The 21,767-nt window shown below is 48.6% G+C and overlaps 5 protein-coding genes across 5 annotated transcripts; 2 read left to right on the forward strand and 3 right to left on the reverse strand.

Moving 5' to 3' along the window:
• Window positions 1-247: 247 nt before the first annotated feature.
• On the reverse strand, window positions 248-2,605 carry FTJAE_885 (uncharacterized protein; the record flags this gene model as incomplete). The annotated part of the gene is made up of 2 exons (XM_037355709.1): window positions 248-1,600; window positions 1,649-2,605. 2 exons carry the CDS (start codon window positions 2,603-2,605, stop codon window positions 248-250), a joined length of 2,310 nt encoding a protein of 769 aa, XP_037211915.1.
• Window positions 2,606-6,016: 3,411 nt separating this feature from the next.
• Window positions 6,017-6,910, forward strand: FTJAE_886 (uncharacterized protein; the record flags this gene model as incomplete). Its single annotated transcript, XM_037355720.1, has 1 exon — window positions 6,017-6,910. One exon carries the CDS (start codon window positions 6,017-6,019, stop codon window positions 6,908-6,910), a length of 894 nt encoding a protein of 297 aa, XP_037211916.1.
• A 287-nt stretch (window positions 6,911-7,197) lies between these two features.
• FTJAE_887 (glycerol transporter) lies at window positions 7,198-9,307 on the reverse strand (the record flags this gene model as incomplete). Its single annotated transcript, XM_037355731.1, has 5 exons — window positions 7,198-7,202; window positions 7,318-7,383; window positions 7,439-8,300; window positions 8,362-9,002; window positions 9,052-9,307. 5 exons carry the CDS (start codon window positions 9,305-9,307, stop codon window positions 7,198-7,200), a joined length of 1,830 nt encoding a protein of 609 aa, XP_037211917.1.
• Window positions 9,308-11,678: 2,371 nt separating this feature from the next.
• FTJAE_888 (transcription factor) lies at window positions 11,679-13,603 on the reverse strand (the record flags this gene model as incomplete). The annotated part of the gene is made up of 7 exons (XM_037355742.1): window positions 11,679-11,687; window positions 11,840-12,076; window positions 12,125-12,571; window positions 12,621-12,910; window positions 12,957-13,297; window positions 13,347-13,486; window positions 13,553-13,603. 7 exons carry the CDS (start codon window positions 13,601-13,603, stop codon window positions 11,679-11,681), a joined length of 1,515 nt encoding a protein of 504 aa, XP_037211918.1.
• Window positions 13,604-14,249: 646 nt separating this feature from the next.
• On the forward strand, window positions 14,250-18,917 carry FTJAE_889 (ATPase; the record flags this gene model as incomplete). Its single annotated transcript, XM_037355753.1, has 6 exons — window positions 14,250-15,317; window positions 15,364-16,893; window positions 16,942-17,880; window positions 17,931-18,164; window positions 18,221-18,450; window positions 18,503-18,917. 6 exons carry the CDS (start codon window positions 14,250-14,252, stop codon window positions 18,915-18,917), a joined length of 4,416 nt encoding a protein of 1,471 aa, XP_037211919.1.
• Window positions 18,918-21,767: the final 2,850 nt, after the last annotated feature.

Below are 21,767 nucleotides of genomic sequence, written 5' to 3' on the forward strand. Positions count from 1 at the left end.
AAGAAAACTTTCGTAGGAATGTGATGCCATCAATGATATTTCCAAAAGATGTGCAGATGCTGTAATGCTGAGAGCATCCAAAGTGACAAAGTAAATGAGTGAGGAACGCTTATGCGCAAAATCAGGCGAGCGTCGTCGCCGGGTATCAATTCGCAAATGAAGTTTTGCGTGAAAATAGGAGACACTTTTGATCGAGTATTGAAACGCGTCAAAAGTTCAAATATCCAGAATCCCTCGTCTGCCCACATTACCGAATTCTCTTTCCATCCAAAAACTTGGGACTATGTCCCTCGTAATACTGATTATTGTATTGGTTCTGATATTGCATGGCCTTGCGTGCTTCGTAATCTGCTTTTTCGTCCTCGTCGAGACTGAATGCCTTCTTAAGCCATCCAAATGCACTCTTCTTCTTCTTAACCCGCTTTCCTCCGGCTTGGGTAGTGGCTCGTGAAGTGACAGTGGCGGCATCATCGTAAGTCGCTGTTGTAACGCTGCTGAGAGTACTCATACCGCCCATTCGAGATGGCTGGTTACGTTGATGACCTTGGAAGTATCCTGATGGGCGATATTGGACATCTGCTGGACCGGCAGTATGAGGTCTCTGCTGTAGAGGAGAATGAGGCGATGCACGGACAGGGATCGTGTTATGATAAAATTGATGATGCTCAGAGTGAGGTGAAGGCATCACAGGGACATGAGGTTGAGTTGATGAGAAGTCTGCATGTGAGATTGCCCGAGGAAGTCGATGAGGTTGCTGTACTTCAAGATCGGAGCCAAGGGTGTAATCAGGCGCATGAGATCTAGCCGTACGGGGTGCGGTATTAGAGGGAGATGGGCGACTGGCTGGCGGCTCGGCGTAGGTGCGTGGAGGGATGTGAATTGATTCAGGTGGGTTCTTCTTCAGTGAGACTCTTTGCCGCAATGAGGTCCGCTTCTGTAGTCCCATTGCATCCTGAACAGTCTGGGTGAGCGTTCGTCTATGAGTCTGTTCCTCAACTTCTTCGGGAGCGGGGATATGTATAGTAGAAGGTGTTATAGTTCGTCTTTGGCTCTTTTCTTCGAAACGAGGTGTCTCAGGGCCTGGAGTCACAGGAGCTGCGGCGGATTTTGGGGTGTAGACCTTGGGTTGAAGGATATATAAAGGCCCATCGTCGAAACCGCTATTCGCATCACTGTTATCAGGTTCATCACTCTCTGGCTGTTTTGCATCACCTGCAACAGACGCCCTGGGAGTAGTAGCGCCAGATGAAGGGGATGTAGTACTGAGGTTGGGTCCAGAAGATGAGGGTGACACGCTTGCGCTGATATTGGGCCTAGGTGAGGAAGTCGAGGTGCTCAGGTTCGGGGAAGGTTTGAAGCTGGCGCGTTGGTATGTCGTGGGTGGTAGTAGGGGCGTGCCCCCAGGAAGAGGGAAATCACTGAGAGTATTCACTTCGGGATCGCCTTGCGTCATATGAGATGCACGATGACTCTCAGCACTTCGAATGCTGGCCACGGGCGTAAGTGATTTCGTATTGGACCTTGACGATGGAGAGGCGACTTGAGCAGGCTCTTCAGACTTTGGCTCGTCGACCGGGATAGTGAACGGAGGGATAGTTGCCTTTCAGTACGTTAGCAAAGAAAAGAAGCAAGGCTGAAACTAACTTACCCAGGTTTTGCGACTGACCTCGCCAGCCGTCTTCTCCATTTCAGCCACGATAGTCATGAGTTTAATAACCAATCCATTCAGATCCTGTGCCTGGTTGTTTAAGTCATCGAAAGTGTTGAGCCAGCCATCAGCGTTGCCCTTCATAGCCCGATAAATACTGTCCAGATCAGGATCGGACTCTGGCCATTTAATATTCTTGTGCTCATTGAGCCATTCCATGAAGGCTTCACTAGAACGAAGCCCAGCATCAATATCGTCGTCCCATTGCTTCATGGCAGCATTCGTTCGCGCCAGGATATGATCGATCCTCTCATTCCCAGCAAGAATCTTTGCTCTGAAAGCCCGATCTTCAAGCATGTTTTCGAAGGCTTGTCTGTTGGCCATGGGAAGCTGGAGAAGAGCGATGCGCTCTGTGAGATCCTTGTGAGCCTGTGCAAAGTCTTCAAGCATCACCTCGAGAAACTCATCAACCTCATCAATATGGCCCTGAAGAATGGTTACGACTTGACCATTATCGGCAGCCAAACTATTGAGCAAGAGGTATACACCAAATGTAATCTGTGAGATGAGTTTGTACATCTCATGCTGTTGCTGTCCAGGTCGATAACGCCATAACGTGTCGAATGGTTCGTCCTCAGCAGCCTGTTCTAATAATCTTCCCCGACGACCTTGTGCATCGAGTTCTCGCAATTTAGGTTTACCGGGTCCTTCGGTCTCGGATGTGACTTCGTCCAGAGATTCGGCGAAGGCATCCTGTAAAGACGGGATAGGATGTGTCGGAATGGGTTGGTTCGGCGCTCTATATGATCTATAACTGTCGGACGAAAAACGACGGTCGACCTCTGATCCTCCAATGTCATGTTCTGAAGCGTCGTTTCCATCGTCGGATGTTGGCACAAGGACGATTCGTAGCTCACCCCCGTCATACGTTAACGGTTGAAGCTGGCTGGCGGCCATGGTTGTGGTGGTGCCACTGCCCGAAATAGACACTTGTGACGAAGGCCTAATGGCCGAGGTCATCATGGAAGCGGCGGATGTGAGTGGTTACAGGCAGGCCTCCTAAAGGGGATTTTTATGGGAAGCACAAAGGCGCGTAGCCAAGGAGAAGGCGTTGGAAACGTCGGTGCGACTCGAATCGAGAATGAGGTTGGGCGGATATGCGCGTAAGACGATGTGGTACAGCGTGAGATATCGAGGAACGAGTGGAAGTAGTTGGAGACAAAGGAGGGGGCTGAATCTATCGCATCGTGGAAGCGCCGCCTAGAGCCGTAATTCAGGCGACAGAGACAGCCATGACACCAAAAAAATATGTATGGAAAATATGAGTCACGGTATTGAAGTCGAGTCGGACGGTGTAACAATAGCGATACAACGGTTGTTGGTCGAGTGAAGGTTGGAACGTTGAACGTTGAATCGCAAAGCTAAGTAAGTTAAGAGATCTGCGGGAGAGAGTGGGAGCTGGAAAGAGGTCGCAGCTCTATCTGTAGCGCAGGTCTTCAAAGGGGAGAGATCATCAGCTGATCAGATCAGGGACTGGGACCTAAAAGCTACTACAAAAGGCCGCCCGGAGCCAAGCGTAATTGTTGCTGTTGGCTGTGGAGGGGGGTTCGGGTTGACAATCCGGGGTAGGCGTACTGTAAAGTCCACAAAAAGAATGGAAGCGCTGAAGGGTCCGCTAGTTACGACGTTGTTGGAAGGTGATTAATTAATTATCTGCCCGAAGTCGAGATGAGGGAGAATCATGAATCGGTCGATGCGATATGTCCACCTCATCAGTGGTTCGTCCACTGAAGCTACCTTCCTCACCTAGCTGCCTAGGTACCGTAGGTTACCATTCTGTCTCGGCTTCGCCTCCTTCTCCATCGTTAGCCTGTGACCAGTAACAAATCCTAGGAGTCTTGTCTTGCTCTGCTTGTCTCGTCTTGTGCTGTTCCCATGTCTCTGGGCCTCCCCTGACTCTGAACCACGCCAGCAGCAGCCACCCATCAACAACGGGGCCGGGTGCTCTTGGCGAACAGCGCAACCACTAGCAGCCGCTAAAGTCCAGGTACCATCGCGCCGCCCCCTGCCAGTTCCTGGCCAGGCCTTGACGCCCTAGACGCCCCCTGAAAAAAAGGCCCCGGGATTGGCCCACTGCAACAGTAGGGGCTCTACAGGACTGGGCTGCAGTTGGGCTCTGAGTGGATTGACTGGATGTTCTTTGATATGAGATTTTGCAATTGGAAGATTCGCCGATAGGAAATATTAATTGCGCTGAATCTATCAATTGTCGATGACCCAATCACTCGAGGCAAAGAGGTTGAACACGGTGAACACGTTATCCTCTGTGGCTAGTTCAAGCCCGAAGTGGGCGGCTGAAAGTCGATGGAATCCGCGGAATAGACGATAAACTCGATGTGTACCTGGCTAACGCTTGTAGTGGTGAACGCTGTTGCCACATGATAAGTACCTAAAAATCCAATGGTATTTGCAATCATGAGAAGAAATGAGGTCCCTTACTCATGTATTATTAAAGGCGCAAAGAGGGAGATATCAGGGAAATACACGGAGTTGTTGGCAACAAGGCTCTGTTTTCAATTTGCAGCCCTACAGGAACAACGCTCGGTGCATTGGGCAAACCTGATCAACACGGAAATCGTAGTCAAGCCCAAAATCAGCGCCGATCAATAGTTCTAGACCTCGAAACCTCCCACTTTCCCTTGTTAGCCTTTTTGGCTTGCAGAAGCTGGCGTGGCCCTTTCAACGGGCGGCTTATAACAGCCACGCTGCGACATACAGAACAAAGACAGGCCAATCACTTGTAAAACGTCAAGACAATAAGACCCATTTGCATACCTCGATGATATATTCGTAGCTTACCGCGCTTCGCCCTATCGACAATGTCGCCATCCCGCCAAGCCGATCAAAAGGCTAATTTTCTGGTCTGTCGATGTAAAGCGCCTGACAATTGCAGACATTGAAATTGCCTCGTTAAAGTCACGATATTAACGGAGGCTGCAAACACGATTTACCTGTCCTGGCCGATTCTAGTTCAGGGGCACGCATCTGAGGCCCCATGTTGCGTGTTACGCTGGTCGGGCCCCTCAGCCAATAACTCGACTCTAGACGGGGGGATTTCAAAAGTTGAATGATTTGGTGGATACAGCGCCTCAGAGGTCTTGCGATTCGATCTTTGATATCGCCATTGGGTGTCTCATCGGGGGAGAATTGCAGCTATCGAGGGTACAGTCGACCTGAGGAATGCTAAAGGATCACAGGTCTCAGCCATAAAGAGACACAACCCTACCAAGGCTGCACAGGCAAGGACCCTAAAGAACGCACGGCTCATCAACTGGACCAGCATCCGGGAAGAAGCAATTCCATTCAGCTGGAGACCTTCGGGAATTGCTGCCCACTCAATATCAAACTCAAAAAACTCAATCGCTGACCGACATTCCAGTCGAGTTTCTCCAACGGCAATAACTCGAAGGAGAATTTCTTGGGTTATGCTTGTTCAGGGGCATGACCCTCATGGCCTCGTATCAGATATACAAGACCAATTAACCTCCACTTCCAAATCGTGGAACTTCCTGTTATCGGCAGTTTAATAGAGTTCAGTATCAAGCGCTAATGGCTTTGCCCGTTGTCAGGCCGTTGATCTGACGGGAGCTTCCGTTTAGAATATACAACTTCATCTCATCTCTGATAAATACTGTAATATACGACATTACAGGCTGAATTGAAAGCCTGTGACAGCTGGATGTTTGCTTCCGTGACTGAATCATGGAGTACCTATGCTTGGAGTCTTGAGACTGCCGAAAAGGTGTGATATCTGTCCCCATTTCTAGATGAAAACACCACAAGAGATATTCTTACGATAGATCACAAGAACACACACAACACAACGTGTACCTATTTTAGGCACATTCTTCTAATCTTCACTAATCCTTTCATAAAAGAGCCTACTCTTATTAGGGAGTCCGGAGTGTCTTATGAGCAAAGCCACAGCTTGGACTAGCTGCGCCATGTGTTATGGCTTCCATCAGCAGACGAACATGGCACAGGATACGATATGACCTCCGAATATCTCGGAGAGTGCACTCACGGAGTAATAACAAAGTTAAGATTTGAGATTGGCGATATCTGCAAGATTCTCAAGTGCAATTTTATATGAATTTCCCCAAGTGAAGCTCTTCATGGCGATAACTGCCCGATCAGGCTAAACCTCCTTGTCGCCATAGGCCACATCCCTTGGGGGCAGGGGAAAATATCATCACCTCAGCTCTCCAGCTGAACTGCGCGCAGGGTTTTACACCCAACACAACGCACCTAATCGTCATTCGCTTCTCCCTACGCCGAAATAATAATAATAATAATAATAATCAAAGAATGGCCATCAAGAACCTCTTTAGGTTCAAAATCCAGAACCCCTTTAGGTTCGGTCGCGATCTCTGGGATCCTTCCAATCGCTTCGAAACATCCTGGCTCCTGAGCCCGTGGCTCCTCTTCGCTTTCCGTGCTGTCATCAGCTTATACGCTTTCGTTACGCGATTCTTCATCATCGGTTGGGAATGCACGCACGACGTACTCGGCGGCTGTTGGACCGTCCGCTGGTCCTTCAGCTACTTCACCATCTTGACGTACTGGGGCATCGCTTTCTACTTTGCTGTCGCGGCTGTTCATACCGCCACGTACGCTCTTCGAGGCCGGGCATTGCTCGATAAGCTCCCGCGACCGTTGCAGGCGCTTCACGCGCTGTTCTACTCGACCATCGTCACGTATCCGTTCCTCGTAACGATAGTATACTGGGTGGTTCTGTACGAAGGGCCTTGGTTTCCTGTGAAGTTTAACGCCTGGAGCAACATCAGCCAGCACGGCTTGAACAGCCTGTTTGCGCTCTTCGAAATCGTCATTCCCCGAACGAATCCCCCTAAGTGGATACACATCGTGTGGCTGATCTTCATTCTTGCGCTGTACCTTGCCCTTGCGTACCTCACCTACGCGACCCAGGGTTTCTACGTATACAGCTTCCTGGACCATACAGAGGTGGGCGGACGAGGCATTGTTGCGGGATACATTCTCGGCATAGCGGTCGGAATCGTCATCATCTTTTGCATTGTCTGGGGCGTCATCTGGGTTCGACGATGGTTGACGGAGACGAAGCTTGGTATGGATGGCAAGTTTGCACAGCAGCCTGCCGACACCAACGACATTGAGCTGGCTTCTTCTGGTAACAAATACGCTATCGGAAACCACCCTGAAGCACAGGACAGGGTGTATTAAGCTTGCCTATCATAATTGTTGGGAACAGGGAATGTTGGAGAGCAACGTAAGGCGTCATGTGTGGGCATTTCTCAATCAAGCAAAGCGATCATCAAGGATACCCCTAACCAGAACATCAGATATTACAAAACGGTGTTAATTAGTAATAGTTAATGACAATAATGAAACCCTCACAAGACGCACGAGACACCGCTCCAATTGTGCATGAGCAGCTCCGATCTAAACAGTATTTTGAGCCTCATGTTTTCTTGCTCATAGCCATCCAAATGATTCACTATCTTTGAGCCTCATGCTAGTAATAGTATCACAGTATAACGTACAACGCCCATGCATCCGTCACGCCGTTACCTCTAAAAAAATCTCCGTCTAGCACTTTACCAAAATCCCACGTCGCTTCTCTGACTCACGAATCTCAAACATGACCTGAATGCCAACGAACAAACAAGAGCACGCTGTAACAAGGAAAATAAGCCCTGTTTGTGTTTGTGTTAGTGATGTGCTTCCACAGAGTCTCGAAGTGCCACATACCTGACCAGTCATGCAAAATGCTCTGGACGATACTCTGCAAACCGTCAAGCCCAACAGCAAAGCCAACTAAGTTGGCTGAAATCATCATGAGCACGTTACCCACGCTGCCTACACAGCAGAGCATGCGGTATGCTGTCGGTCGGTCCTCCCACTTGCTCTTGGGAAACATTGCCGCCGCAGTCCACTCAGGTATCATGAAAAGAACAATCAGCCAGCCCCAGATCAGCAGGCGGAGCTGAATGTCGTGCCAAAGTGCCACGAACGTGAATACAAGCAGGAATGTCACAATGGACCGCACAGTGGACCGCCAGTTACGGAACGATGAGCCTCCCAAGGGAACGTAGATGTACCTGATCAACCAGCGGTTATACGAACGGTGCCATGCTCTCCAGAAGAGCTGTGTGCTGTAGTTGTTGCTCACACAACGAACCATGTTTTCAGGCGGATCAATCCCATCAACCAATGACCAAAGTCGGAACATACGCCAAGGGATCAGAAGCTTCAGCCAGATGATATGGAGATTCATGAAGGACAGCATTGACAATTGTGCTGCTGTGTACGAACTCCAGTCAGGCTTTCCCTTGCTGATCGCACCAACCCAATCGAAGTGCAGAATGACCTCCATTGACAGCAGGACCAAGAGAAAGCGGATACCGTATCGGATTGTTCGGCTTGTTTCGATGCTGGCAGCTCGGTACTTCGACTGTGAGATGTAGTCATTGAATGTGAGGATAGGCCCTGTCAGGTAGAGCGGCGCATAGATGGCATATGCCACATAGTTGCGGAAGGTAAAGTCTCGGGGCTCAGCAGAGATGCTGACACGATCTCTTTCGGAGAGGTTTGCTGGATCCAATTGCTTCTTCTATAAGCATCAGAGCATGATCAGAAACAATTCCCAACTCCTAAGCAACATGATAACTTACCTCGAGTGCATTAGAGTTGCCACGATCAATACTCCAGTAGTAGTCCAAGTTGAAACTGATAAGACGTAGAATAGTGATGTTAAAGAGAACCTCCCAGCGTGCTAAGATTCCTTGGAATGTGCTGTCCATGCGAGCTCCCAAATTCATCAAATCCGAGTTCAAGAGTCTCATCTTGTTCTTATACAGTCCCATTTGTGGGGGTGAAATGAAGCTAAATAGAACTCGGAACCGCCATCCTTCGGTCAATTCGTTGGCGAACAGGATTGCAATGTTGAAGATCCAAGTAGCGGCCGGAACATATCGTCGAGGAAGCTTGGTCGCAAGCTGGAAATTGGTCCAAAGAATGAAGAAGATCTTGAACGCAGAAAGTCCGTGCAGAGCGAACAAGAATATGAATGCGAAAAGGAAATCGAATGATGCTCGCTGGTCTAATCGGTTGCGTCCTCCCTGGCTTCGCTCAGGCAATGGCTTGTACTTGTTCCAAAGCTTTCTCAACAGCGGATGGAAAAGCAGAAGGGAGCCCATGTAAGGCATGTTCTCGCGGAAAACACCATATTGCGCATCGGAAACGTCGATCTGTCGTCCAGGAATCCAGCCCGGGGATAGCCATCGCTTAAATTTGGGGTATCGAGGATCAGTTTCTGGTCTTTGTTAGCTTGGAGTCGCACAAGATTAGCGGTAGAGATTTACCTCGAGAGACATCGTATGTGATCCAGAACATGTAAGGAATGGCCACAGCAAAGACGGCATAGTAAAGGAAGAACTCGGGCGTCTTCCATTTCGACGGCTGCGCTCTGCTCCGCTCCTTCGCAGCAGAGTCCTTCTTTATGCTCGGATCTAATCGCGCTTCGATAACATTCTGGTAGGGGGTAGAAGAGGCTGTAGTGAATCGTGTGTCGAGAGTATCATGGTCGTAGAGACTGCTCAAGAAAGCTAGAGGACCCATGATGGCGATGGTCCTGGGTCAACGCGATGAGCTGTTTAGCGCATGGCGGAACACGTGGAAGAAGAATAATTGCAGCAAAACGGCAAGAATTGAATTGATGCGAAAAAGCGAGCGTGAGAAGAGATAAAAGCAAGTCGCACGTGTAGAGAAATTGATGCAGTCGTGGCCCTTCGTGGGGTGCGTAGGTAAGATCCAATGGAGCTAGTGCCCTGGTGTTGAGAAAAAGGGACCTCTCCCACCGATCCGAGGCACGGTTCAAGGTGGGCTGCTCTCCACTCAGTGGCTGCAGGGGGTGGAAGCCCCTGAAAGCCGAAATAGGGAGACTGTCACTCGTCCGCTTGGCTCTTGAGCGGGGACTTGATCTAACATTAGAACTCGGTTTAATATGAAACTGAATCTAGACGACGTTTGAAGATGACAATACTAATTTTAATACCACATTCATCTTTGTCCATGAGCATTATCGTGAGCATTATCGTGACGGTGTTGAGACAAGAATGATTCCGGATCAGGAGGGAGTTTAGGGTAGGCAGTTCGAAAAAAAGGCAACCGTCCAGGAGTTGAATGTCGCATGCCACGATAACACAATGCAAGCTCATGAATATGTCTGACTATATGCATGTTACTACAAAAGCAGTGATACCGTCTTTAGTGTAAGTGAAAGATATTATTTTTGGTTTTGGTCTCGGAGTTCCGCGGGCTATGTCTTTACACCTCATAACCAATCATTCAGTCACTTTAGGACTTTGCACTTTATACAAAAGAACCAACTAACAAACAACTATACATACACAATGTTCCTATAACTACTTCACCGACGTATCACTAAGCTTGATGGGTGTTGAGTTTCAATCATGGTGTCTGGCTATCATGATAACTTCACATGGGGAGCCTATTCGTCAGGGGATACGGATTTCTGAACTATTACCAATTTGAATTAAGGAACGCAATCACCCTGAAGATATGCTCTTAGAATCACAGGAAGATTGCCTTAGGACTTACAAGATTGTCAGGAAGGTTTCTCAAGGCTATCAAGCTCTTGCTGACGTAGTTGCTGATGCCTATACAGAGCCTCAAGCTCAAGATGAAGATAGAGCCCAGGACCATGATATTGAATTACACGACACGATCAGTATGCTAGAGCAGCACACAAACCGTCGCACTCGGAACTTCAGTATGGTATGATGGGTCAGAATACGGGAGGGCCGCTTGAAAATGAATATGGCAAACTTCCATGCTTATCATGTGCCAGCTGGCAAATCATAACATTTAGTAATTCTCAACGAGGAGTGGAAGAATAAGAGCATACAGCTGAGGCTCTGTTTGGGGTTATAAGTATTTGTTGATCTGGTTGACCTCTGTTGTTATCATTTCATAGTAAATTAAAATTTACATGAACAAATCTCGTCTCAACTCAACTCACAAGATACTCAAACATCTCATCCCTATCCTCACCCCAGCAAACCTAAACCATTCGTCTTTACATCCCAAGACAATCTATTGGTTCGAAGTTTCTGAATTTCACTCCAGGTTCCTTAAGGAAGAGTTTAGACGAGACCCAACGTCTCTTTCACTCCCAACGAATCTGATCTTGGTAAGGCTACTCGCTTCCTCATCTCTATCCCTCCCCTTCTTCCCTTCACATCTGGACAGTATTCATCTTAACACCCCGAGACCAATCATCCCATGGTTTGGAAACCACTCGTCTCATCATCCCCAACTAACCCTCTTGTCTCATCAGAGAACCATCCTCGCTTTAGCATATCCAAAACCAACCATCTCATCAATCGTCAACCCCCTGATCTAAAATGTGCAACTGGAACATCTATCTCTGGAAGTGCAACTGCTGGACCCTAGCCATCAAGGAGCCCTGCCACTCTCGCCGCCAGCAGAAAACAGCCAACTGCAACCAGATCCAACAGGTCAAGAAAGAATGGGTTCACGTTCAGGATAAACCATGTGTGAACCACCGAGCGAACGCGAGTCTCTATGTCAATGGTCCGACTGCCAAGTGGGAGGATATTGAATCCACTGCTTATCAGAGTGCGAAAAGTCTTGCTGAGAGGGGAGAGTTTCCTGACTTTGTTGAATAAGGGAGTCGATTGACTGAATATCTGAAATATGGCTGGCTGATTATTGGGTTTCTGTGAAAGAAAGGTTGGCCATGTTTTTGCCATGATGGTATGGGATTAGTATTAATATGTTTGTTATTATCATTAATCCAAAGACTTTTCATCCGCTCTTGAATATTTTCTGTGGTATAATTTCGTCCTAGCATGGAAGAGTTCATCCCATCGGGGTATGTTTCCTTAACTTCTTCCGTATATCCTCATTAATGCTTTGCATAGCCTTCACCAAAGGCATAACATCCCTATTCCCTCTACACAATAAGGTCGATTGATCGCTTAGCCGTTCAAGTGCTTTAATATCTGCCATATAAGAGCGAGGATTTTCAGCTCGCAATATCGTGTTAGCCAGATAAGCAAACGCGACGAAGCATCTGTATGCGCCGAACAACGCTGTCATTGTTACTCCGTAAGGGTATATCACCAATAACCGATTGAGAGCTGCGATAAGACGGCGAGCTGCGTCTTCCACGATGGGAGAGTCTGGGATGTCCAAATCTGTTGTTGGGGGTCTTGGAGAAGTTGAGTTGAGGAGAGCCATCTTGCGAAACATGTAGATGATGGAAGTGTAGCCTGTTAAGATGACATCGGCTACTACCCAGATATCTTGTTCGTTATCTTGAGCACCTTCCAGCCATTCCATCTGTCATGCGTCAGTAGAGGCGCTCGCAATGGTGTTACAGAGTCTTACCAGCTGCCACTCGGCGAAGATCTGTTGCATCTCGCGACAAAGGTCCTCCGTCTTAGCTACAATCTCAGGCTTGGTGGAGTTTTCTGGGTCATCAAGCATAGCGAAAAACCGAGCGATTACAAGACTGACTCTTGAACTGGCCAAGAATGCAATCGTCTGCATGCCTTGCGGTAGAGGGTCTGAATCAGGATCCAGCCATGGTAAATTGACTTTCCATATGTCGTTGGTAATAACTGGAGGGGTATTGAGGATGAGTCGGTAGAAGAGATCAATCTGGATGACTTCCCAGAACCCTCTCCTCTCATTATCGCATTTGGCCTCGCTGAAAAACGTGTTGTTTTCATCCGAGTCTAGTTTGTGAAGGTTGAGGGCCTGGCAGTATTCGCATGCGTGTTTGAACATCTTCCAAGCAAGGTCGTAATCGAAGAACTCAGCAGCCACGCGACTCTAGAATACATGGTTAGGTCATATGAGATAACTGGTGATGGAGACGTACTGTGAAAAGAGCGGCGATTAGATCCGTCATAGTCCCTGACGCCTCTCGCTCCCAGCTGGGTACTGCACGCAAACATCCCAGGTAGCTCGAGTTCATGTATCCGAGGCTCGAGGTCGAAGCAACATTACTTGCTTTTAAACTGCAGCCATGATACATTATGCTGTAGTATATGACAAGAATAACCGGATCAACGTGGATATGTGGTAGATTGATGATGTCGGGAATCAAGTCGATAATTCGCCTGTCCAATAAGCCCAGGAACATACAAGCAGGCATGTGCTGAAAGTAGTCTAACAATGTCAGCCAACATCGATGATTGCATCGGAGAAGACGTACTTGCAACCCAAGTCTTGGCCAAGTCTGTGGGTATGTCTATCGAACAGGTAATGGCTGTTGAGCCAAACGACCTCTTCCTCAGCTCCTGAACTTGGTCGACTGCATCCTTCAGAACAGTCATAGCATCCATCTCACGTTGAGAATTATGAGGCGTCAAAGCACTGGACTCATGACCAGTAGTGCTGAAAGCCACTGGCGAGGAGGACACCTCAGAGCCATCGCCAGAGGGTGTTGGTATCGATTGACCGTTTGTGGACGACGACCCAGCTGCGGTCTGTGCCTCAAGACGTTGCAGGCGATCAAGGATAGTCGACAGAGCAGCATTGGAGCCATCCGCCAAGCTGAAAGAGTCAATGACCAATACTCAATGCCACAAACAAGACTACTCACAGGGCTGGGTCAATCAACGGCCGCGCAGACCTCCTCTTGACCCGAACAGGATACACACATTCTAGGTCATTTGGCTTGCAGCGACCACACTGTGGCATAACACGATTGCATCGGACTTTACGTTCCTTGCATCTCTTGCACTGGAGTCATAATTAGATGCGGCTCAGAGTCATACCCAGCTCGGCAGTTGAGAAAGGGAGGCTTACAGAAAGACGGTTGAGTTGTTCCGATCCGTTTACCCCGGAAGACGACGACATGTCAAAGAGCCTCAAGATCAAATTGACAGAAAAGTCCGAGATGAAGCTGGTATGATGAGTCCCAAGATCAGACAATGGCGGAGATTCGGTCTTATCTACCCCCGCAGTCGGGTAAAGAACAATACGAAGGAAATCAGTACGTAAAAGCACACTATGAAGAAGAACAATGCAAAGCCACAGGGGTGCAGTAAACTCAAAATGGACGTTGTTTGCCCAGGTTCTGGGTGATGGACTCAACGTGAGTGAACGCCACTTACCACTTTGAGTATATTTACGAGAGACCCGAGCATGGGAGAGTCCGAAAGTCCGTGCCAAGTCTGAGGTTCTCACCTGGACCCTCGGACTTTCAAAGTCCGAATTGCTTCAATGATCCACAGACTGTGGGAATGCCTAGACGAGCCAACATGGGGTTTTATGGGGTTGTATAAGTTAATTTTCTTTGTCTTTGACTAATATTTCATCGAATAAATACTCAATTGTTTGCTGAAATGTTCTTCTCTCAAACATCTTCAAGCTCTTCAAGCTTTAACAGTTCTTTAATCACCGGCTAAGCCATCTTTGGTCCTGAATCTTCAATTTGAGCCTCACAATCTTTCATCTACCGTCCGAATCACCAGCTAAATTATATCTTCAATATTCGTTCACGATGGCAACCAGCCCACAGCTCAGCTCTGGGGCTGGTACCCCCAAGCCATTCTACCACAACGACATCGGCTCAACATGCTCAACACACGTCTGCACAGAGAAGAACACTGAAGTTCCTATGAGCGAGGACGATGAGTATCAACACAATGAAGAAGTCGTACAACTGGCTCGAGAACTCACTAGGCGATCAAGTGCTGCACCAGGAACTCTCTTCCCCCAAGCAAGCGGCCCATTGAACCCCAGCAGTTCAAGCTTTAATGCGAAGAAATGGGCAAAGGCATTCTACGACCTACGGACAGATACGTCTGAAGGAAACCCACCAAGAACAACTGGTGTGGCTTTTCGAAACTTGAACGTATTTGGCTTTGGATCAGACACCGACTTCCAGAAGAGTGTGGGCAACATCTTCCTTGAAGCTGGTACCATGGTCAAGAAGCTTCTGCATGATAAGCAAAGAAGAGTCGATATCTTGCAAGATTTGGAGGGCGTTGTGCAGAGCGGAGAGATGCTGGCTGTACTTGGTCCCCCAGGTTCAGGCTGTTCAACATTTCTAAAGACTATCGCCGGCGATACACACGGATTCCACATTGACGACACCTCTGAGATCAACTACTCCGGCATCAGACCCGAAGAAATGCGCTCAGCGTTTCGCGGCGAGGCCATTTACACGGCCGAAGTTGACCATCACTTTGCACATCTCACAGTAGGCGATACACTCTACTTCGCCGCGCGAGCTCGCTGCCCGAAGAACATCCCAGAAGGTATTTCACGACGAGAATATGCAGAGCATCTACGAGATGTCACGATGGCCATGTTTGGTATCTCGCATACTAAGAATACTCGCGTGGGAGACGACTTTGTGAGGGGTGTTAGTGGAGGCGAGAGGAAACGAGTGACGATTGCAGAGGCAGCGTTGAGCTATTCGCCGCTTCAATGTTGGGATAATAGCACGAGAGGCCTTGATAGTGCTAATGCGCTTGAGTTTTGTCGGACGTTGAGAACGCAGGCTGACGTTATGGGGTGTACTTCTGCTGTGGCTATTTACCAAGCGTCTCAGGATGCCTACGACGTGAGTTTCGAGAAATGTTGTAATAAGATATCGCTGACTGTTTCAGGTATTCGACAAAGTACTCGTGCTATATCAAGGAAGGCAAATCTTCTTTGGCAATACGAAAGAAGCAAAAGCCTATTTTGAAGGTCTAGGCTTCGTCTGTCCTGAACAGCAAACCACAGCCGATTTCTTGACCTCCATGACTAGCCACCAGGAACGAATCATCCGCGAAGGATACGAAGGAAAAGCTCCCCGATCACCAGATGAGTTTGCGCAAGCTTGGAAAGACAGCGCTCATCGACAGCATCTTCTCACTGAGATGGATGAGTACATCGAACGACATCCCTTCGGAGGCGAGCACTACGAAAAGTTCGTCGACTCGAGGAAGAGAGATCAGTCAAAGTCTCAGCGCATCAAATCGCCGTTTACCTTGTCTTACATGGAGCAGATGAGACTTACACTGGGCCGAAGCTGGGTGATGCTCAAAGCCGATCCTAGCGTGACGGTGACTCTTTTACTCTGCAATCTCGTCGAATCTCTTGTCATCGGAAGTATCTTCTACAACTTACCCGAAGACACAGGCGCATTTCTCAAGCGTGGACTGCTCATCTTCTTCATTCTTCTGATGAACGCCTACAACAACATTTTGGAGATCATGACCCTCTACGCCAAACGAAACATCGTCGAGAAACACGCGCGCTATGCTCTGTATCACCCCAGTGCTGAGGCTCTTTCATCCATGGTTGTGGATTTGCCGTACAAGATCTTCAACACCATCATGATGAATACCACAATGTACTGGATGGGAAACCTTCGTCAAGACGCCGGACACTTTTTCTTCTTCCTCTTGGTATCCTTCGTGACGACCTTGAGTTTCTCAATGCTCTTCCGTCTCATTGCATCTCTTACCAAGACCATCGCTGCGGCTTTGGCTCGAGCTTCGATTCTGTTACTCGTGATCGCTCTCTATACTGGTTATGCAATCCCGCCTCAGTACATGCCTGTTTGGCTTGGATGGATCCGCTGGATCAACCCGACATTCTACGGTCTTGAGAGTCTTTTCATCAACGAATTCGGCGGTAGGAACTATCCTTGTTCCAACTTTGTACCTAGCGGACCCGAGTATAGCGACATCTCACCATTCTCGCAAGCCTGTGCGATTCAAGGTTCTGTACCGGGAGAGAACTTTGTTCGAGGATCTGCATACCTTGCTTCGGCGTACGGCTATGTGGGCTCTCACAAGTGGCGCGACTTCGTTGTTGTCATAGCCTTCACAATTTTGTTCATGGGACTGCATCTGATTGCTACTGAGACAATCGCTTCCGAACGCTCCAAGGGCGAAGTTCTCGTGTTTACTCGCAAGGAGATGAAGAAGCACGCCAAGAAGACTTTCGATGATGAGGAGGCAGGCAAAGCTAGCGGTACGCAGCTCGGAAGCGGTAACGGTAACGACGAGGTCACGGATGTTGAGGAGCAGACCTCGGTGTTCCACTGGAGGAATGTCTGCTATGATGTTAAGATCAAGGGAGAATCTCGAAGAATTTTGGATCACGTTGACGGTTGGGTGAAGCCCGGTACATTAACTGCTCTGATGGTAAGTGAAGAACCGCATCAAAGGGAGTCAGTACTAACAGGGTTATAGGGTGCTTCCGGCGCTGGCAAGACCACATTGCTAGACGTCCTAGCAAGTCGAGTCACAATGGGCGTAGTAACAGGTCAAATGCTAGTTGACGGAAAACTACGAGACGAATCCTTCCAGCGCAAAACCGGTTACGTTCAACAGCAAGACCTTCACGTCCACACCCAAACAGTCCGCGAGGCCCTCAACTTCAGCGCTCTTCTTCGTCAGCCAGCCAGATACACACGACAAGAGAAGCTAGACTATGTGGACACCGTGATTAGTCTTCTTGATATGCAGGAATACTCGGATGCTATCATCGGCGTGCCTGGCGAAGGACTCAACGTGGAGCAACGAAAACGATTGACCATTGGTGTCGAGTTAGCTGCTAGGCCTCAATTATTGTTGTTCTTGGACGAACCGACTTCTGGACTCGATAGTCAAACCTCTTGGTCGATCTGTAACTTGATGCAGAAGCTTACCAACAACGGCCAGGCTATTCTTTGCACGATCCACCAACCTTCGGCTATGTTGTTTCAACGTTTTGACCGACTACTGTTGCTGTCTCGTGGTAAGACTATTTACTTTGGTGACATCGGTAGAAACTCGAAGGTTTTGGTTGACTATTTCGTTCGCAATGGGGCGCCAAAGTGTCCAGCTGGTGTCAATCCCGCCGAGTACATGCTTGAGGTCATTGGTGCTGCTCCGGGGGCGCATACAGAGATCGACTGGCCTCAGGTTTGGAGTCAATCGCGCGAGCACGAGAATGTTCAACAAGAGCTTGAGCGTTCGGCAGCTGAAGGAGATGCCCATGTTGAGTCAGGAACTCATGATGGAACTGAGTACAACGAGTTTGCTGCTACGCCATACATGCAGTACACCCAGGTCACCAAGCGGCTGTTTCAGCAGTACTGGAGAAGCCCTGGATACATCTACTCCAAGGTCATCCTGTCTGCAGGCGCAGTAAGTATTCCATACCCCATATACGAGACTGCCACTAATCATGGAAATAGTCTCTCTTCATCGGGTTGTCATTCCTAAATGGGCAAAACACCGAACGTGGTCTCCAGAACCAAATGTTCGGTGTTCTCATCTTCCTCACGATCTTCACCCAAGTTGTTCAGCAGATGCTTCCAGACTACGTCGCCCAACGCACCATGTACGAAGCGCGCGAACGGCCATCTAAGACCTACTCTTGGAAGGCGTTCATGGTTTCTACGATTCTAGTAGAAGCAGTGTGGAACTCGGTAAGAACCAACAGTGTATCCGGTATATAGGAGATTTGTAACTGACAGTAATGTAGCTCATGGCTGTGCTCTCTTTTGCTTGCTGGTATTTCCCGACAGGGCTGTACCGCAACGGCTATGCAACTGACACAACGGATGCACGTAATGCAACTGTTCTCCTCTTTGTGTGGATGTTTTTCATGTTCACCAGCACTTTTGCGCATATGATCATCGCGGGCTTCGAGACTGCTGAGGTTGCAGGTGGTCTCGTTACTCTGATCATGATCATGATGTTTTCCTTCTGCAGGTAAGTTACTCTGAGCCGATATTCCTTGTACCTATCACTAATACTGTGTCAGTATCCTCGCATCACCAGAAGAACTCCCCGGCTTCTGGATCTTTATGTACCGTGCCTCACCCTTCACATACGTTGTAGAAGGCCTAATGGGTACCTCGATGGCCAACGCCGACGCAGGCTGCGAAAACAACGAACTGATCAGCTTCACTGCGCCCAACGGTACAACATGCGGCGAATACATGAAGTCGTACCTGTCCGACGTAGGCGGCTACATCGTCAACACTACTGCGACAGGGTGTCAGTACTGCACCATCTCGGACACCAATACATTTCTGGAGGGTAAGAGTATGAGCTATGGTAATCGATGGAGGGATTTCGGACTCCTTTGGGTCTATTGCGTGTTCAACATTGCGGCGGCGTTTGGGATCTATTGGCTTGTTCGTGTGCCCAAGAATAAAAAGGTGAAGAAGGATTAGATGGGGTGTATCATACTAAAACTGGTGTCGGGGATGTTAGATAGAAAAGTCTTCAGGTATATAGATTTCGGGATCGAGATGCTGCTGAGTTGAGCTGCAGAACTCTCCTGAGTATAATATTGAACATATAAATGAGTAATTTTGTACACAATCCTTCCAAGCCCCAAGGTCCTGGCACTTTAAGGATTGCTTCAAGAGCAGAAGATGGTATCTCGATGTCGCTTATTCGTTATTGCCTAAGCGATCAGCGAGAAAGACCGTGGATCGACAAGACAGCTGAGCAACTATCTTGAGTGCGCAGCGATGATAGAGGAAATCCAACCCGCGACATCGCAAAATGAGGATCCAGGAAGAAACTGAACCATCTTGAAGGCACCAATCGAGCCTCGAAGATAGAGAGGAGAGTTCCCTGGGGAGTCAGAAAACAAGAGCATTGAAGGACTCAGAGTTGTTGGTGTGATTCCAACGATAGTACACCTGGCTATTTCTCTCGGAATTGGCAGGCGATCCCTATCATGATCTACAAATCGCCAAATCTTTCCCTTTCTTAAGTCTAGTAGATGTGGTCTTTGCCACGGATGTCTCACGCTAAGAGCCCAGAACACTCGCCAGATCGAGAGCAATCTTCAACGGTTGCCAATATATCTACCAACAAAGAACTGTCTTTTACTCCAATTGATGGTATTCAATTCAGGTAGCCACAAGTAGCTAGACATGTGCACTCGCCCAAAGAGTACTCGCTCTGGCCGCCACGAATCGTCGATCAGAGACCTGTCCAGAACGTGGCAACTCCGCCTATCGAACCCAAAAGGTGCTTGTCTAGTCTTGATTTGATACCATGTGAGGCTCCAAGATAGCTCTAATGCACGGCGCTGTAATGATTGGAGCTTGTCTAATGTTCGGGACGGAGATGCGAGAGGAGAGGCTCTTCTCGATCACTTTGAGAGCCTACCGTTTGGACGATCACGCTGATCATTACTTAGAGAATGAATAGCGATATCTTTGTGGATAGATCATCGAAGCTTGTTTATCGGCAATTGCGATATCGATTGCATAGTGGGACTGCATGAGTGTCAAGTGTCGATGGTTTACCGATGTGTTGGTACCTTTACCCAAGTGGTACCGTGACATTCAACCTGCATACATGATTCCATCACACTACTCTTCCGTACTTTCCGAGGACTGAAGTTGAGAAATTGGCCACTTTTATGCATCGTATCTTCAAGGCCCGACTGCTTCAAGCCTAGTACTGCATAGACACTGTCGCGTATCCCTTGAGACCCAAATGATTAGTTTCATCCAGGTCTCCCAGGTACATCTGGCTAAACTTGCCTTGAACCGAGTGCTAAAATCACTTTGCAGACATAGCCGCCGTGGCCCCTGTGTAGTTCAGAAGTAGCTGTCAATGTGGAGATGACTACTCCGCCTCCTTTGACATACATAGACGTCACTCTACCCCGTCGCGTAATAGTCAGTATCCACAAGCTATCGTGTAAGGCATTTAGCGATATCAACAAGCTCATTTTGGTGGTCCAAGACCCAGTTCTACCTCCACGCCAGACCCTGAAGACTCCGCCTGAATCCGGGGAAGGCCAAAGTCGTAAGCGAGGACTTGAGGATCAAGGCCCTGCTTGTAAGCGGAGCGTTGTCCACGTTGCGCTTCTTGTAGTAACTGTTTCGTTGATGCTATGGCAGTATTAGACGGAGGCCCACATGAACTAACGAGATGCCATGAGGACAGCCTGGTCCAAGAGCGAGCTGAATACTCTAGAGACACAAGTGCTGACTATGCTCATGCCCCCCTGCGAAGTGTCAACTCGACGCGGGTGAACATTGCGGATAGCTATCAAGCTTCACAAGCCCAACGAAGTAACCGCGCAGATAGACATATCATTCTTTACCAGTGTTGGTAATATCGCCGCCGTGAATAGTTGGAGTGTCAATGCCGAGAATGGAGGTATCTCGGGATGAGAGCATGGCGTCATACCATATCAACCAGCGCTTGTGGCTGAAGTGATTCCCCTGAAGATAAGCTTGGGGTTGTTTAGAGCCATCTCAAAAATGGCACAGCACTGCGAGAGCTAGGGATGGGGATATCGTCGTAGGTTGACGCGGAGTCGATGCCGTAGCCCGCCGGTGGGGGGAAATACACCATGACCTCGCTAGTTCTTACCCATAGCAGACATGTTATCCTCGAACAATATGAGCTGTTGTTCATACTCTGGCCTATCTTCCACGGCGGCGAAGGATGAAGCTCGGGCTGTTGAAGTGGTTGCAGCACAGGTCAACAAAGTCCTACGACATGAGCCTCCATGGTATCATATCGAATAGACCAACGAATGGCATTTCTCACGAAGCCAAAGGACAGCTAATAGCTCCCTAGACGGGCGTTGGAGAAGCCGAAATGGGTGTATACAGTCTAACTTAGCATCTCGGGAACGGCTCGGCTAGCGACAATCGCCCCGGACAACTTCCTCCTCAGGCCATTCCTCCCTCTCCAGTTGGAGCAAGAAAAAACAAGGCTGAAGTTTGCTTGCATTTCAGCGCGCATAATACCCCATTGGTTCGTAGGCGCCCATTTCCCAACGCCTGCATGAGATGGCTTGAGGGAGATCGCCAGTGTCAGAATTGAGGCTCTGAACAGATACAACGACGTTTCTCCAACAAAACGCAAGCAACCACGTTTTTTCGAGATGAGAAATTGGTTTCCAGCTATCGAGCTTGGGAGTTAGCACCTCCCTGTTTAGGAATGAAGCGTTAATCTAGGTGCGGCGCGGTAACGGGGATCGGGAGAGAATCCGATGAAGAGCTCGGGGAGCGATCCCGGTCATGTGACCGGATATTCGTGAG

Source organism: Fusarium tjaetaba (genome assembly GCF_013396195.1).
Source record: "Fusarium tjaetaba strain NRRL 66243 chromosome Unknown NRRL66243_c0000021, whole genome shotgun sequence".
NCBI lineage: Eukaryota > Fungi > Ascomycota > Sordariomycetes > Hypocreales > Nectriaceae > Fusarium > Fusarium tjaetaba.